This window comes from Nasonia vitripennis (genome assembly GCF_009193385.2).
Source record: "Nasonia vitripennis strain AsymCx chromosome 3 unlocalized genomic scaffold, Nvit_psr_1.1 chr3_random0005, whole genome shotgun sequence".
Classification (NCBI taxonomy): Eukaryota; Metazoa; Arthropoda; class Insecta; order Hymenoptera; family Pteromalidae; genus Nasonia; species Nasonia vitripennis.
The window spans coordinates 3,075,139-3,092,030 of NW_022279624.1; the positions used below are offsets into that span (position 1 = coordinate 3,075,139).

General features: G+C 37.3%; 3 protein-coding genes across 4 annotated transcripts; 2 read left to right on the forward strand and 1 right to left on the reverse strand.

The window, feature by feature from the left end:
* The first annotated feature begins 2,266 nt into the window (after positions 1-2,266).
* LOC107981499 (transmembrane emp24 domain-containing protein 7) lies at positions 2,267-3,899 on the forward strand. The gene is made up of 3 exons (XM_016987513.2): positions 2,267-2,852; positions 3,001-3,246; positions 3,325-3,899. The coding sequence occupies exons 1-3, from the start codon at positions 2,694-2,696 to the stop codon at positions 3,544-3,546; spliced, it is 627 nt and encodes a 208-aa protein (XP_016843002.1). The 5' UTR covers positions 2,267-2,693; the 3' UTR covers positions 3,547-3,899.
* Positions 3,900-4,128: 229 nt separating this feature from the next.
* LOC100117556 (CDK5RAP3-like protein) lies at positions 4,129-12,322 on the forward strand. Of its 2 annotated transcripts, XM_016987512.2 has the most exons (10): positions 4,129-4,287; positions 4,518-4,692; positions 4,770-5,008; positions 5,092-5,362; positions 5,440-5,558; positions 5,630-5,929; positions 6,009-6,217; positions 6,290-6,424; positions 12,034-12,070; positions 12,148-12,322. In XM_016987512.2, exons 1-10 carry the CDS (start codon positions 4,282-4,284, stop codon positions 12,217-12,219), a joined length of 1,563 nt encoding a protein of 520 aa, XP_016843001.1. In that variant the 5' UTR covers positions 4,129-4,281; the 3' UTR covers positions 12,220-12,322. The 2 variants fall into 2 exon arrangements, with proteins under 2 accessions (XP_016843001.1, XP_016843000.1); XM_016987511.2 differs by lacking the exons at positions 12,034-12,070; positions 12,148-12,322 and adding an exon at positions 6,539-6,761 and having other exon boundaries at positions 6,290-6,461.
* Positions 6,629-16,207, reverse strand: LOC100117598. The gene is made up of 5 exons (XM_001601737.4): positions 15,651-16,207; positions 8,910-9,129; positions 8,419-8,577; positions 8,144-8,253; positions 6,629-7,089 (listed from the first exon to the last, which is right to left on the reverse strand). The coding sequence occupies exons 1-5, from the start codon at positions 15,814-15,816 to the stop codon at positions 6,923-6,925; spliced, it is 822 nt and encodes a 273-aa protein (XP_001601787.1). The 5' UTR covers positions 15,817-16,207; the 3' UTR covers positions 6,629-6,922.
* Positions 16,208-16,892: the final 685 nt, after the last annotated feature.

Below are 16,892 nucleotides of genomic sequence, written 5' to 3' on the forward strand. Positions count from 1 at the left end.
TTATCAATGATGAAGTGTAAAAGTGATGATCTTGATAGATATTCCCAACTCAGTGTTCAAGTCAGTCATAGGCAGCATTCATTATTATAGTGCCTTATATGCAGTGTATTCGTGCAAGATGTTTAATTTGTAATGTAGATGCTTATTTTATTATGTAGGAACAGGCTAGCGTAACAATTTTTGCTTGTCTGTCTTTGTTAGCTGACCCACACTGAAACCCATGGCTCTGGGGGCAAATTTACACATAGGTGTTTATATGAAAATTTAAACTACAGCACTTGAGATAAAGACAAGTTGATATATTGTTTTAACAGCTTGAAAAAAGTAATCGTACAATCATTGAGAATTTGATTTTGCTACAAACAACCTTTTTCGCTTCTCTTGATTTATTTTTGTTTTCATCTCCTTACTAAAGCTTTAAATCGTTAAAAACGACTAAAACAATTTCCAAATTTTTCAAAAAATCCTAAAATTTCCAAAATTTATTGGAATTTTCAAAATTTTGATTTATATACGTATGTATGTATGTATGTATGTATGTATGTATGTGTATATATATATATATATATATATATGGGTGGTTCTCTGTCAAATCAAAGATAGAAAATTTTTTTCTTCTTCAACCCACGGTGAATATGTTCCAGAAACAGTTTCCAATGTACCTGAATTTTTTCAGATTTTTAATAGTATATTGTGCAACTAAGGGGGAAAATTGGCCTCTTCTAGCGTGGGTGATATTTTGAGCATGAGTGGAAGTCGAGTGCTTAAAACATCACCCGAGTCTGAAAAAGCTACTCCCCCCTTGTTGCACACCGTACTTTTTATGATAAGTGCACGAATAGGCCACTTATCAGGCATATGAAAGGAATGGGAAATTCGAGGACTTTTCTAAGTAAAACAATAGTATATTGAAAATTTTCAGAATTTCACAAATTTCGAAAATTTAGAAAATTACCGAAAAAGTTACCGACTGTCCATTTAGTTATTACTACGCAAGCAACTTCAGTTAGATTTACTTAATAGCTGTTACTGAACAATTTAGGTTGCATTTACTTAAATTTTGAGTAAGCGCAACGTTTTATTTTTCTCCGTGTATTATTGATATGCACTGTAACATAGAATAAATCAAACTCGGCTAACCGTTTACTTTTGTTGAAAGTTAACAATTTGAGACATTACATTTTTTTTCAATCAAACTTATTAGAAGTATCTGAAATATGGTCTAGAAATAAAATGTATGTTTTATAGACAGTTTTAATAACGAACAAAACACAGTTAATGGACTCGACATTGACAATTTTTTAATCATCATTGAGTTGAGTAAAAATTTGCTCGAAATACACTTTTTCACTCGAAGAGCTGCATTTTGAGTACATGTAAGTTTAGCCTGCCCAAAACATTTATTTAAAACCGCAGACCCCATAGTGCCTGGGGTGGGGCTAAAAAACAGCAAAACAATATATTTTTCGTCAATTTCTCGAAAACAGTGGTAGCTACAGAAAAATAGATGCCACCATCTTGAAGAGCGTGAAATTTCAAGTTTTAACAAAATAATGATATATACCTGTATATACCTTCTCAGGCGAGATCTGTGCGATATTATGTGTTTTGCGGTCGCTGTCTTTCTCGTGAACGCCCTTATTTTATCCATTCTCTCACAGACCGTTACCTAGCTAATTGTATGTACTGTCAACTGAATTATATTTTCTTTGTAATCTGATATGATACTTCGGAGGTCGTTTTTTAGTTAATAGAATGTAGTTGTTTACAAAAAAAACAACAATAAAATAGAGTATAAGTTTTCGGACTACAAAGTTGTCGAATTTTGCATCATCTACAGATTTTTCCTGCATGTAAGTATTATTTTTCTTGTATGTATGTACATACATATACTTATACATAAAGTATTATTTCTTAATTTGAAACATGATTAATTATAATACCGGCGATTTTGCCGCGTCTTCAAATCTGCCATTGTAGCGACATCTCTGAATTAATAACTTGAAGCTTGCTCGCCAATGGTCGGTACAACAGTTATATATAAGTAAAGATTATTATTTCAATAAGTTAGGGTAATATCGGCAGATATCGGCAATGTAGAAAACTGGATTATCAGATTTGAATAAAAAAATATGAGATTTTCCTGCAACAAAATTATAAGGGCAACTTTTTCACTTTAATGTTTTGAAGATATAATAAAATCATCAATAATAGCGCGTTAATGTTATGCAATTTCACATATTTAATTAAATTTTCATGTTGAAAAAGTCTACTTAGCTTGCACGGTAACCCTCTCTGGGAACTTGCTAGAAACAGCATATTGAAAATAAAAATAAAACAGTAACAATATACGCTATATACTTACACACTATATTGTCTAAATTGCGCAAGATGGTCAAATTCGTTAAAATCACGCGCGCGGCACTGTATTTCCCAGTGAGGGAAAAAGAGTTGCTTATGTTTCGTCGAGTCACACGATAGTAGCGACACGTATCCGGCCACGTTATAAATTAATCGCGCAGAAGCGCAATGTCAACTTTGGAATATCGTGTCGGAGGAGCTTTGGTCGTCGTCGGCTATTAAATAAGAAGATAAGCAGTCCCTTTGCTTCGTCCGGTAGCGCTTCATGTTACGGATCTGAAGTCAACAAACCAGCTTGCCCTCGACTTGCCCGCACGAATCTCGTGAAAAAAATGGATTACTGGTCGCCGCTTCTGCTGCTGCTGCTGTCACTGTTCGGGCTGGTCTTTCGCGCGGGCGGTGTCGAGCTAACTTTCGAACTCCCGGACAACGCCAAGGAATGCTTCTACGAGAAGATCGACAAGAATGTCACGTCTACCCTCGAATTCCAGGTAGCTTTTCATTCATTGGCTCATTTGGCGCTTTGCCTCGTGTGATTTTACCATCCTCTCTAGTCTCTGCACTGTGTGTATCGCACAGCAATTTCTAGAATCTTCACAGATTTGTGGTTATTTATGTGACTTTACTCTGTTTACTCAGGTTGTAACTGGAGGACAGTACGACGTTGACGTTACTCTAGAGTCTCCGTCGAAAGAGGTCATCTACAGGCAAGTGAAGACACAATTCGATTCGCATACTTTTACACCCACCGAGACTGGTGTGTACAAGGCGTGCTTTAGCAATGAATTCTCCACCTTCTCGCACAAACTCGTCTACATGGACTTCCAAGTTGGTGATGAGCTGCCACTCCCTGGTCTTGGCGAACATGTAACAGTCATGACACAGGTACTGTATCTCTTTAAAGTACACAAGGATTTTTCTCAATGAATCGTACATGTATGTTTTGTTTGGTTTTGTTTATAGATGGAATCTTCAGCTCAGGAGATTCACAAAAACTTGAACAGCATTCTTGACTATCAAACTCATCATCGTCTTCGAGAAGCTCAAGGCCGCAAGAGAGCAGAAGATTTGAATGAGCGTGTTTTATGGTGGTCAATTCAAGAAACTATTGCCATAATAGTTATCAGCGTAGGCCAGGTGTTGGTTCTCAAGAATTTCTTTACTGACAGAAAGCCAGCATACTAGGGTAAAAGAATAAACTAAGCAGAGATATGTCAGAATATAGCAAAACTTGCTCAGGCCATTAATTCTGACAATTTCTTTGTTCATATCTTTCAACAAGAGTTGAGAGCCTCAGGATGAAAAGGTGATCAATAAAGACACTGTTTTTGTGAGTTGTGAAATGCTTGTGTGTTCATCTGGTAAAAATGTCGGTACTTTTGAAAAGAATGTAATTTTGTCATCACGTTTGTCAATGATTTAGTCAGCTTTGTAACACATGATGAGACATGAATGTTAAACTGTTTGAGAGCTTGTGTGTTTTTTCATACAGTGCACATGTAAAATAAACCAAATTAAAATGATTCTGTAAACTTGGATTATGATTTTAATCAATTTTCCTCTTTGTACAATTTTCATTAATAATTGTTTTAAATTTCAATCCTGAATGCGTAAATACATGATAAATTTCAATGAATAAATATGACCAAAAATAGTTGTTTTTGTATGTACAATAATTGAACATTTGTTTAATTGAAAAATAAGTAATCAAAAAATATTCAATAATCGCGCCAACGGAAGTGTAGTGCGTGTCACTTTCACGCACCTTTACGTAAACATAACCTATAAAGCTGCCGACGTCTGCAGAGTGCAGGTGTGCACTGCACTATACTTGTAAACAAAAAGCGTGTTGTTCCAGCTGTGTGATTTTTTAACAAACCTTATGTTACGACAATTTAGTTATTAGCATTTTGACAAAATATGGAGGTAAAAATAGTTCTCCTTTTTTATTATATTTTAATTTCAACTCTTATTGCTAAAATATTGCGAGCATCTGTTAATATTTTGATGTTTGATTCAACATTTATTTTGCGTTAATATTTAAAATCACAAATTACACGTCATTATTTAAAATAATTTTCAAAATAACTGTTTGTTTTATTCATTTGGTTGAGTAAAATGAACAAGCTCTAATTTGTTTTTTTTTTACTTTTTAGGAACAAGACATTCCCATTGACATAAACAGTGGCAAGTTATTAGAATGGCTTATAAACAGAAGACACTGTATCCGAGATTGGCAAACTCATATTTTAGAAATAAGGGAAAAAATTAATAATGCCATACAGGATATGCCAGTACATGAAGAAATAGCAAAACTACTTTCTGGAACACGTACTTATACTTTATGACTTTCTGTCCTGATATAAAAATTTTAAATTAATGCTCACTGAAATATATTTTTTTTTCAGATATTAACTACTTTTATTGTAAAAAAATTGTAGAAATTCTGAAAGAGACTGAGGCTGATACAAAGAATCTGTTTGGTCGATATGGCTCACAAAGAATGAAAGACTGGCAAGAAGTTGTTCGTATGTATGAAAAAGATAATATCTATCTTGCTGAAGCAGCTCAAATGCTTATAAGAAATGTCAGCTACGAGGTACCTGGAATAAAAAAACAGATACAGAAATTAGACCAAATGCAAAATGTAATATATGTCTCCAATTATTGGTAATTATGTTACACTTTTTTCAAATGTTTTAAGTAAGCCTTTTTGTAATTTATTTTCAGGAACTAGAAAAAAAAGAAGCCGAATACAAAAAAACAGAAAATATAGCTCATTCTGATTTTAATAATTTATGTAAGCAGTTAGGAATCTCAGGGGTTAAAATAAAAAAGGAATTGACAGAGAGGGTAGTAGAGTTACCTGTTATTTATAATAAAATTGCAAAGAAAGTCAAAGCGTTGGATAATGTAGTGGAGTTTTACAGTGCATTTGTAGAGTTTACTTTAGACAGCAAACACAATGGAGGTTGCGTTCCTATTGTTAAATATCTTATTGGTACACATTTATATCACAAGTCATAATGCTGTAAATTTTCATGTAAAGTCTACAAAGATAGTATTATCTCTTTTCAGATAAAGGCAATACAACAACTTATGAATGGACTTACGGAGAAGCACCTTTAGCCATAAACGAACCAACTTTAAATTTCAATTTAGATGATGAAGCAGATGAGAATGACCAAAGTAACACAGTAAGTGTATAGCTTAGTTTTAACATTCAAAATTTTGAATAGAAATTATTCAATACATTTCTTTGATTTAGATTGATTTTGGTGATCCAGCAGATGGAATAAATTTCAATACTCTAGATCTTGATGGCGGTGAAATCGACTTTGGAGGTGATATTCAATTGGAAGATGCAGGTGGTGAGATAGATTGGGGAGGAGTTGCAGGGGATGCAGCCCCTCCAGTTGAAGCAATAGACTTTGAAATATCATTGGAAGAGTCTGGCATAGTCGTAGAAGCAGCTGGGAATGATGGAGGAAATGCGAGTGGATCACAGGCACTAACAATTTTAGACAATCCTGACACACGAAATGATTTTATAAATCAGCTGTTTGAGGTAAGGTCGCGAATTCCACAGAAAATCTTTCTTATTATGAAGTAAAAACTAAATACTTTCATGAGTAACAATATTGTAGCTGGAAGCGTTTTTGAAATTGAGACTATATGAATTGAAAAGCGATAATAACAAGAACTTGTTGAGCATAAGTCAAATGCAAGAATCACCAGTTCTTCAGCTTGCGACATTAGAAAGTACGCAGAATATGCTAGATAATGTCCAAGTTGTAATATCCGAAATACTCGACAGTAAAGTTCAACATTTACATAATATCAAGTACTCTCCACGGTAAATACAACATAATAGAGATGTTATCGATCCACACGAGATAAATATTAATTATTCATTGTTTGATTTCAGGTATGTTGATGTGCTGGCTGCAAGTTTAAAACAAAAACAAAAGTTAATTAAAAAGATGGAAGAACTGCAACAAGCGATGCGTGACAAGCAAGAAGAAACGAGACAACAGGTTATTTCCCTTAAACCCGTCCTGAAATTAATAATTCAGAAAACAAAAGAATTACAAGCCGAAGTAAGTTTGATTTACATTAAATAATTTCCTTGGATCTCGAAAAAGGTATTGATAACATTTCTGTTATTCTATTTCAGATTGAAAAAGATATTTCTAAAAAATACAAAAACCGGAAAGTTCATTTGACAGGTGGAATCAATACTTTGTAAAACAAAGGGTGCACGTGGTAATTTTATAAGAAATTTATAATATGTTTATTGTACATACATTTATATTAAAATTATGAGATAATATAAAAAAGTACTATAAAAACTGTACTTTCATTTTAACGAAATATACATAGTTGATTTGAATAGATAACTGATACATGTATTTGTCAAATAACAAGCTATTAATCGCGCTGAGCGATGACTATAAACTAATGGTAACTTTCGTCGGGAATCATTTTCCACGGTATAAAAAACAACAAAGGTCTTTTGATTAAGTATTCAGATGGCAGCAGGTTGTTCGATCGAATCCTCTTAAATAATCATAAAAATGTTCTGTATCAAGCGCCAGGGGGACGAAGTACAGACAGCTTTGTGCCTCGGACAGCGATATCGTCGAAGGCATTCCGCAAACGATCTGTCGCATTCGCAGAGTCTTTGAGCGCACGAGCCTGAACTACCCCATTCTCCGTGTTCGATAGCTAGAAAATGTACACAACATTATTTATTATATGCTGCAGATTATTGGAAATAGCGTGGGCTGTTTTTAATCGATTGACCCGGATTTTGATTTAATATCCGAAAAAAATTTTTTAAAGCTCGTATCCGCGATTTCTCTATAGCATGTTTATGTATTATTACATCAGAGTTTAATATGCGATCACGTCAAAGTTACAAGTATTGAAAGAAGTATTTTCATTGAAATGCTTTTCAGTACAATTTACGTTAATTCAAAAAGAGCGTGACGAGTTATTACTTCGATCTTTTCTCAATCAAAAGCTATTTATTTATAAGCATCGATTTGTACATGGGGAATTCTACGGGAAAAATGCCATTTTCTGGTTGGAGAAACCGAAAAAAAAAACAAATGTTGGGGCACACGCCCACAACTTTTTTTTCTTATTGTACATGTTTAGAACCATGCAAAACCACGTATCAACATCGAAAAAGTGCCTTGTGACACTGTTTTTTAGGCCCTTTAAATTCGTCGAAAAATAGCCATTGTTCAACGGCATGTAAAAAATGCGTTGAAAATGCTTGATTGGGTCAACAGTTACGCACAATTGAAAATGCGGAAAAATCATGAAAAAAGATACAAATTTCTTGACTTCGAAAAATCCTGCAATTTTCATGATTTTTATATATTTTCAATTCTGCTAAACTTTTGACCTAATCAAGAATTTTTAACGCATTTTTTTTTAAATTGAAGCTCTTTTCCCGTTCTCTCACTCTACCGTAATACATGTTCCGTTTGTGCCTTTATGCATTAGATACATGCCGTTGAACAATGGCTATTTTTCGACAAATTTGAAGGGCCTAGAAAACAGTGTTGGAACGTGATTTTACATTGTTCTAAACATGTACAATAAGAAAAAAAAAGTTGCGGGCGCGTGCCCCAACATTTGTTTTTGTCGGTTTCTCCAACCAGAAAATGCCATTTTTCCCGTAGAATTCCCCATATAAGTATTATATCTGCGCGTATGGACAACGTTATCCACTTTCGCCGTATCTATTAAAAGTAACTTTGAAACTCACCACATATAGGCTTGTAACCGCGATAGCATTTCCAATAATATGGGACGAAATACTCGACGAACATCGGACAATCGGTCGCCTCGTAGCACCAGTCATGCATTTTGCAACATCTGTAATATAAAAGTTGCAACATTAGACAAGTTATTTTAGTAGCATTTTCATCGTAAAGTGATCTTGGAAATTTCAGTAAATTCAATAAAATAGATAAGATGTCGCAAGAACACAAGACGATAATGGAAAACGTGCGATTCGGTTAACAGAATTCGTGCGTATACCGATCGATGCCATCCATAGGGTAACCAGAGCCTAAAAAGCCGCAGTAACAGCCGTATCCTTTGTACGCCAGAGGATTACAGCCGGTCGCGCAAACGATCATATTGTATAAATGAGTTACGGCCCTCTTGAATCTCCGATGTCCGTTGGCCTTTGGTGGTCTGTGGGTAGTTTAATTAATTTTTTAATAAACATCGGTGTATTTCATTATTAAATTAGGACTCGACTGTAATATATATATATATATATATATATATATATATATATATATATATTTATATTTATATTATTAGGTCTGACAATAATCAATAGTGCACATCTGTGATTATGAATTCTGGAGAAACAGGATAGTATTAATTACAATATCAAAACTGAACAATGCAGGGTGTAACGTAAGAGCTAAAAGTGTACACGAGAAATTATATAAATTTTACATTATTTTGAAATTGAAACAACATTATGAAGTAATGGATTCTATGAAAATAATGCTCACTCGATGGTAGTGTTGATGTTTGTAAGTAGACTCTTGTTGAAATTTTCAGGCGTCAGCATCGACGAGCTGCTACGAAGATATCCGCTGTAGGCGAGGTAAAGATCGTCGTCATCGTGATTATCCAAAATTATCTCGTTCGTCAATAAACTTGAATTTTTTTCTCTGGTTTGGTTGTTCAAATTGGAGTGCGTTAATTTTCCCGCGTCAGGTATATCTTTACCTTGAAATTAAAAAAGAAACATTCATATTATTGCAATGTCATAAATCACAATCCTTTATTGTGAAAACTGAAAACGATAAACACAGTAAAAGCTAAAAATATTCCAACTGCAGCTATATTTCAGATGAGTTAATCCGTCGCATACACCCCGTTACAGAGAGAGAAAAATAAATTCATTCATCCGTGCGGCCGAAGTACTTTCGAAACCCCTTTAAAGTAAGAGCGAATCTCCCCGCCGGCGTTGCAAATTAGTTGGCGAAAAAGGAAACAAGAAATCGCGCGCAACAATCTCAAGTAAAGTATATTGAAACTGTATCGCCGCGGCGGCGGGTCCCACGCGAGAGTCGTTGTCCTATTGTTTTCGCGCGTCCTGGAAAAGCAAGAGAGTGTACTCTGCGCGTGCAGTAGATACCTATATACCTATATAATGTATACATATAAGGCAATGAAGTGTCTGTGTTTGTCGCGCGCTCGTTATTAATTTCCGCGAGTCGCGGGAGCGCGGAGCTTTCGACGATTCGACGCCGACGCTTTGGTTTTTGCTCTAAATTGCGGGATTGTTTTAAAAGAGAGCCGAGCTCGCGAGCTGGTTAACGAAAATTTCGCGAAACCGACAGTCAGGAGTTTGACAACTCTCGCTAGTCTCTCTCCCGGCGTGCGGGAACAAAGAGCGCAGAGGATGTGGTATACGCACGCGCGGGATGATAAGATGTACAATGCGTCGCTGAATGCAAAATCACAAATAGAGCGAAGATGTTGAATATTCTCAATCTTAGTTGCTCTGATGATCGTCAGAAATTTATTGCGTCAATCCAATTTTATCAATCCTACTGCTCGAGCTGTGCGTCAGTTACAACGGACAATCCATCACTCTTACGTGAGAAAATTTACTGCTCGCGAGGAGGAAAAAAATGACAAGCCGGCTACCTCTTGCCGGGAAAGCTGTTACAAAGACAATTAAACAGGAGCAGTTAAAAAGGACGGCGAGAGGGAGAGAGTAGGCAGTAAGTTCGACGAACGGGGGAATCTTTGCTGCGCCGAACGAGCGGCGATCAAATTAACTGCCATTGCGCAAGTCTCACGCAGTATATCCCCTGCGTTACAAGAGAATTCTCGTTTGGCTATAGAAAAACAATAATGGCTTGAAGCGTAAAAGTGAATCTAAACAGCCGTTTCTTTTTGCTGGCTGTGCTGTAACCGAGAGAAATTTAATCTAGCAGATGATTGAAAAAAAATTAATTCCTTGCACTGTATTACGCCAGCGATTAGGTTTTTTGATTATCCATCTGCTACTGTAATTTGTCACAAATATAGTACGTTGTATCGCATATCTTAGGCTGTACCCATGATTTTCTCTCTTCCATAAGCTGAGCTAGCTGTTTCAAGTGTTCCTTCCTTAACAAGATGTAAGCAACAGATCATTATTGCAACGCAATTAAGCCGCCGCGTCTGCGTTAATTGCCGTCCAATTTTATTCGCCCCCATAGTCGTCATGATTTCAAATCATTGTCGTATTTCAAATACATATATTATGTGCTGAATTTATTAAATATATCTAAGATAATGCTTGCAGTTATTTTACTTATCCGAGCTGTTTTAACGGAAAGATGACCAGCTTTATGAAACTGAGAAAGACTTCTTGACGTAACTATACGAAGCGTAGCTAAAATCGCAAAGGTATAATTTATTTTTACGATGCACTGTCAGCCTTCTGAACTCGTGAAAAGTTAAGCGCTTGATAATCGCGAAGATCATCTATGATTGAAAATTTAAAAGAGCTTGAGGGCTTGAAATATTCTGAAACGCATAAATTCCGTACGGTTTTAAAGCACGCGAAGATGATTATTTTTCAGCATTTCAAAGGCATCATACCTATATTAGCCGTATGTTGTGCGCAATGAAAATATGAGATCAATATCTTGACGCACGAAGCCAAATAATCCCGCACGGAATTGCGCGCAACAAATTCCCATGTAAAAAGCAGTAATGCGCACATTCCCGTTCCTCTGTGTGCTCGAAAAAGGATTAACACAATGGTTCGAAGAATTCGCTATCGGTTATTTGATTTAGGTTTAAATGCTTTCAATTTTTGCGAAAAAATTAAGAAAAAAATACTTTTCTTTAACAATTTTGCCCGGAGCTCGTAATCAAATCAAAAGCGAATACTCCTGCCAACAATTTCACAAACATTGTCAGCGCGCGTTTATAAATAAAACCGCACGCGCATCCACGAAGAATCGCGCTCTTAAGACGCAATTAGCCATCGCCGGGTGAAAAACTCGTCTCGAGAGAGATGCAATCAATTACGCGCGCAAAAAGCAGCAGCGATACACTGCGGCAGTCTCTCTCTCTCTCTCTCTTTCTCTCACTCCCACGACGTCAAGCGAAGGCGACGTGCCATCAGAGTGAGAGAAGCGACCAATCTATAAAGAAGACGCTATTTACGTATATATATATATATATATATACGTGGGGTTAGCGAGGACTGAGGAGTCGCGCAGCTGAAGAAAAGGAGAGTAGAAAGTAGGCATGTATAGAACGTGTAGCGGGACATTAAAGGGACAATGAGATAATGACGACCGCTATATGGCGGGGTTCGCGCAAGCGTGTCCTCTATAGCGTGCAAGCTGTAAATGCTCGATTTACTCGCGCGTGTATACACGTCCGGGTCGCGTGCGTGTGTGTGTGTGTGTGCCGAAATAGGCAATCGGGATGAATAAGAGAGAGAGGAAGGCTTTTCTCGTATCCGACTATCAATATCAAGGATCTATGTTTCGTCTGCGTATAATTGATGGTTTTGGCAACTTTACGCTACGTTTGTTGTAGCTCGGAATTTTACGTGGAAAAATACGTGGAGCAAGAAGAAACGAGACAACAGGTTATTTCCCTTAAACCCGTCCTGAAATTAATAATTCAGAAAACAAAAGAATTACAAGCCGAAGTAAGTTTGATTTACATTAAATAATTTCCTTGGATCTCGAAAAAGGTATTGATAACATTTCTGTTATTCTATTTCAGATTGAAAAAGATATTTCTAAAAAATACAAAAACCGGAAAGTTCATTTGACAGGTGGAATCAATACTTTGTAAAACAAAGGGTGCACGTGGTAATTTTATAAGAAATTTATAATATGTTTATTGTACATACATTTATATTAAAATTATGAGATAATATAAAAAAGTACTATAAAAACTGTACTTTCATTTTAACGAAATATACATAGTTGATTTGTATAGATAACTGATACATGTATTTGTCAAATAACAAGCTATTAATCGCGCTGAGCGATGACTATAAACTAATGGTAACTTTCGTCGGGAATCATTTTCCACGGTATAAAAAACAACAAAGGTCTTTTGATTAAGTATTCAGATGGCAGCAGGTTGTTCGATCGAATCCTCTTAAATAATCATAAAAATGTTCTGTATCAAGCGCCAGGGGGACGAAGTACAGACAGCTTTGTGCCTCGGACAGCGATATCGTCGAAGGCATTCCGCAAACGATCTGTCGCATTCGCAGAGTCTTTGAGCGCACGAGCCTGAACTACCCCATTCTCCGTGTTCGATAGCTAGAAAATGTACACAACATTATTTATTATATGCTGCAGATTATTGGAAATAGCGTGGGCTGTTTTTAATCGATTGACCCGGATTTTGATTTAATATCCGAAAAAAATTTTTTAAAGCTCGTATCCGCGATTTCTCTATAGCATGTTTATGTATTATTACATCAGAGTTTAATATGCGATCACGTCAAAGTTACAAGTATTAGAAAGTAGGCATGTATAGAACGTGTAGCGGGACATTAAAGGGACAATGAGATAATGATGACCGCTATATGGCGGGGTTCGCGCAAGCGTGTCCTCTATAGCGTGCAAGCTGTAAATGCTCGATTTACTCGCGCGTGTATACACGTCCGCGTCGCGTGTGTGTGTGTGTGCCGAAAAAGCCAATCGGGATGAATAAGAGAGAGGAAGGCTTTTCTCGTATCCGACTATCAAAATCAAGGATCTATGTTTCGTCTGCGTATAATTGATGGTTTTGGCAACTTTACGCTACGTTTGTTGTAGCTCGGAATTTTACGTGGAAAAATACGTGGAGCAAGGAAATCGACTAGAAGTTTTATGATAAGCTGCCCTCGCATGAATTTGAATGATTTGATACCTGCTTTTCGAGAAGGAAATTGTCGATGCTACGAGTGCAGAAAATCAGGACGAATATTTTAAGGAATAGAATTTTGCACTATAAGTACCAACGTATAGCGTCAAACTCCGCCGTCGAGCGATGATTTATGAGATTTCTACTGAGTAGCTTTTATGAACTCTCTTGAGTGTCCGTAATAACGAATTACGCGCATGCGTTTATCGATCACTGCAATAAAGTCACGAGCACATACGTATTAAGCATACAAACAGGAATGTCAATTTCACAGGACTTATCAACGCGCGAAATCTGCGCGTCCGCGTATAAACATCGAAACACCATGAACGTGAAAAACAGCGACGTTACCTCTAGGATGCCTGCTCCTAGAGAGCTAAAATAGAGAAGCCGAGATCGGAATAACGGTCTTTTTCCAGCGACTCGTTGCTCAGCCAGAGTGAAAAAGGAGTTCGTATGATTGCGCGCGAGGCAGTGTGCAGCCTTGTTTTTAAGCTGCGGGAAAAATTTGTAACAATTTTCGTCGTCGCTAACTCGATGATTAACGATGAGAGCATAAAAACCTGGTTTGGGTTTGCACAGTGCATTATACACGGGATGCACGCCGAGTGAAACTTTTGCCTGTTGAATGATACATTGTTGGTTTTTGTTATAATTGGTCTCCTGGGAGTAATTGTTTAGTGATAGCTCTGCAGGTTAGACGACAATTCAGCGACTTGAATGACTCTGCGAGCTGACAAATGCTTTGTGCAAAGTGTTTTGAGGGCATGTTTGACGTTTTTACCGCTCTTACTACTTTTCAGTGAGAGAAATTCAGCGCGTGGATGCTTCGAATTCTCAGATATTTTACATCGCCTATGTCCGCGGAGAGCCAGAACAATGCAAATTCATCCAGATCCTGGTAAACTTGAAGTATCGCCTGGAAGATTCAAACTAGGCCATTTTTGTAACGTGATAGTCTTCTTAAGCAGCCAACGGCAAATCCTTTGGCAATTCTGGCTAATCTACATGTAAACAGCATCAACGAGTGACAGTTCGTCGCACACAGTATGAGCAACGAGAGTGAAACTCTCCTAGCTATATGTCCCCCTCTCGCGCGCAGCTGTCCACTTCCCCCGGCAAAGCTTATCCCGCGTACGATTTCAAGCCGATACAGTCGAGAGACTCGCGCCGCGGTTAATCTACATCTTTATTAGGTCTTTGGGTTAGCGGCTCGCGAGTAATTGCTCTAAGCTCGCGCGAGCAAGACGCGCCGGCTTATTAATAAGAGGCGCGCGCCGATGAAAGCCATTGTTATGACAGCGAGCGTGCGAAAGAGTCTAATTAAGCGGTCGAGTCTATTTTACGCTTGGGTCCAGTTGAGAATTTCGGTACCATAACGATTAGGTCAAGCTGCCGGGACTACGGGAGGAAAGCGTGTTAATTGCTCCGGACTTTCTGGACTTTTGGAAAGACAGGACCGCCGCCGCCACGTCGCTGCGTGACGGATGACTGGACGCGCGTGCACACGACCGCGCAGGAGATATATTTTGAATGAAAGTCGGATTTGAACTGGATCGAGATAGCGATTCCCATCTCCTTGTGTCGGAGATGGTGTTTTAGATTTTCTCATGAGAAGTCTTTCCCTCGACTTCTTAATATAGCTTGCTTTTCACACGACTCGCGCGCCACAGCATGATTGCTGTGATTTTTACCGCGAATCGAAAGCGCTATTTGGCGAAAAGTAAACATATAGTGTATGCGAAGTATACGATTTTCAATTGTATTGACATTTCAACGTTATATAGTCGAGTCTGTGAAAGAGTTTAAATTGATGTCATTGGACAAATCTAAAGTGCACTACTTCCGCTTTATTTGAACGGAAAATAACTTTGTAAATTATATCTCGACCATCTTTTAAGTAACTCGGTATACTTAACTGTATATGTTTGCGTAGTCTAGTAAATAGATCCATCAAGATACATCAACCGCGAACTTGCAGATGTATATAACGGTGTATACACTGCACTTTTAATTATGTCTAATTTAGCGTAAAAAAGGGTAGAGTTGAATACAAATTTTGAAATTTACTAATTTTATTGTTCTGTTGAGAAAAACGTGAAATAAAAATTGCAAATTTTTACTCTTAAACAATTTCTTTTACTCTTACGAGTACATAACATTTGTCGATGCGTGAATCGAAAATTGTGTTTCCACTTCTCGATTTACTCGTTGAATATAAGACTCGAGACTTGAGCAGCAAGAAATCGCGCCTAATTTGAATTTAATATACTTCGATAACTTGGTTTTAGCGAACATTTTCCTTTCTAATAAACAGAAAAAAGGCGACGTTGGAAAATTGTTACTGATACGATGTTACGTACCTTTTGCTTGTGAAAGTTGAGCAAGTAAAGCAAGAACAATGACAAAACGACATAACCGTCGATCCGTCGAATCTTTGCGTCTTTGGTTCCAGCCATCAGCTTTTATCTGCCGCATGAGGAGTTCTGTTCGACGAAACATTGAAGGCGATCCGCCGATTCTCTGCATGATTCCATTTGCCCCTTGTCACCGAATATCTTTTCTCGGCACCATTACTGCAGTTCGTCAGCTCGACTTACGTAAACGCAATAGCAACAAAAATCACTCGTTTTCCCGTGTCTTCTTTTCTGTACTGCACTGATCACAAACCAACATTTTTCGAAAGTCCCTTCTCTCAAATATCCTGCAATTTTTTAGAAAAAAAGGACGAGTAAAATTTATAACACTTGTACTTGAACAGCGAAAGACAATGAAGCACGAGCCGAGAAAAATTAGCGCGGGAAATTCAAAACACTGATTCGCGCGCGCGCGAGCGGAACCGCATCTCGTACGGTTGCCGGTTTACGAGGCAACTGCTCTCGGAGCTGTTGTGTTTGGTTCTGGACGGCACGCACCTCGAGCTCTCTCGAGTTTTTCGCACTGCAGCTCATGGGTCCCCCGCCCCGGTAATTCGGTCCCGGTGCAGCGGCGCTTGATACACTTTCACTGAGCCAGCGCAGATACTCCGATCTCGTGAACACCCCTTCCTCCTCATGATGCCGAGCACGAAGCTATTATTCTATATTTATGTTTTTTTATTCTTCGTAAGATACGCTTGTTTTCTATAAGGAGAGGGGAATTAACCCCCGAAACCTTAGCTTTTTCTTAACATAAAAAAACAGTATTTATCGAGAAAAAAAAAACTAAGTAAGTAGAAAATTGTAATTTTAATTTTTCGATATTTTTATTTTATAAGGATAGCAATAAAGTGGATAAACATAAATGAAAATCGTTTGTAAATTGTTATAATAATAATAATTGACTTTTTCGAAAAAGATGTCTGATCTGCGACGATAATTCACATTATCTATACGATTACTACACGCAATATTGAGCGAATAACTTAGAAAGAAAGACCCGTCGGCACAACTGCTCTGAATTTCTTTTTGGAAGTGGAACAAAAACGGTCTTTTTTTTCTCGTTCGAACAATTTAGTTACGAGACAAATGGTGAATTGCTTTTTGTCCAAATAGACCATTGTATTTTTATTATTTAACATCTCGGTGTTAAATAATTTTTTCGTTCCTTTTTTGCAGCTGACTTGC

Excerpts from the sequence above, each read along its gene's own strand:
- LOC107981499 (XM_016987513.2), top strand. The coding sequence starts at position 2,694 with ATGGATTACTGGTCGCCGCTTCTGCTGCTGCTGCTGTCACTGTTCGGG. Across the intron at positions 2,853-3,000 it reads CGTCTACCCTCGAATTCCAG|GTTGTAACTGGAGGACAGTA; the intron begins GTAGCTTTTCAT and ends CTGTTTACTCAG. Across the intron at positions 3,247-3,324 it reads ATGTAACAGTCATGACACAG|ATGGAATCTTCAGCTCAGGA; the intron begins GTACTGTATCTC and ends TTTTGTTTATAG.
- LOC100117556 (XM_016987512.2), top strand. Across the intron at positions 5,009-5,091 it reads AATTAGACCAAATGCAAAAT|GAACTAGAAAAAAAAGAAGC; the intron begins GTAATATATGTC and ends ATTTATTTTCAG. Across the intron at positions 5,363-5,439 it reads TATTGTTAAATATCTTATTG|ATAAAGGCAATACAACAACT; the intron begins GTACACATTTAT and ends ATCTCTTTTCAG.
- LOC100117598 (XM_001601737.4), bottom strand. The coding sequence starts at position 15,816 with ATGCAGAGAATCGGCGGATCGCCTTCAATGTTTCGTCGAACAGAACTC. Across the intron at positions 9,130-15,650 it reads TCAACTTTCACAAGCAAAAG|GTAAAGATATACCTGACGCG; the intron begins GTACGTAACATC and ends TTTAATTTCAAG. Across the intron at positions 8,578-8,909 it reads AACATCAACACTACCATCGA|ACCACCAAAGGCCAACGGAC; the intron begins GTGAGCATTATT and ends AACTACCCACAG.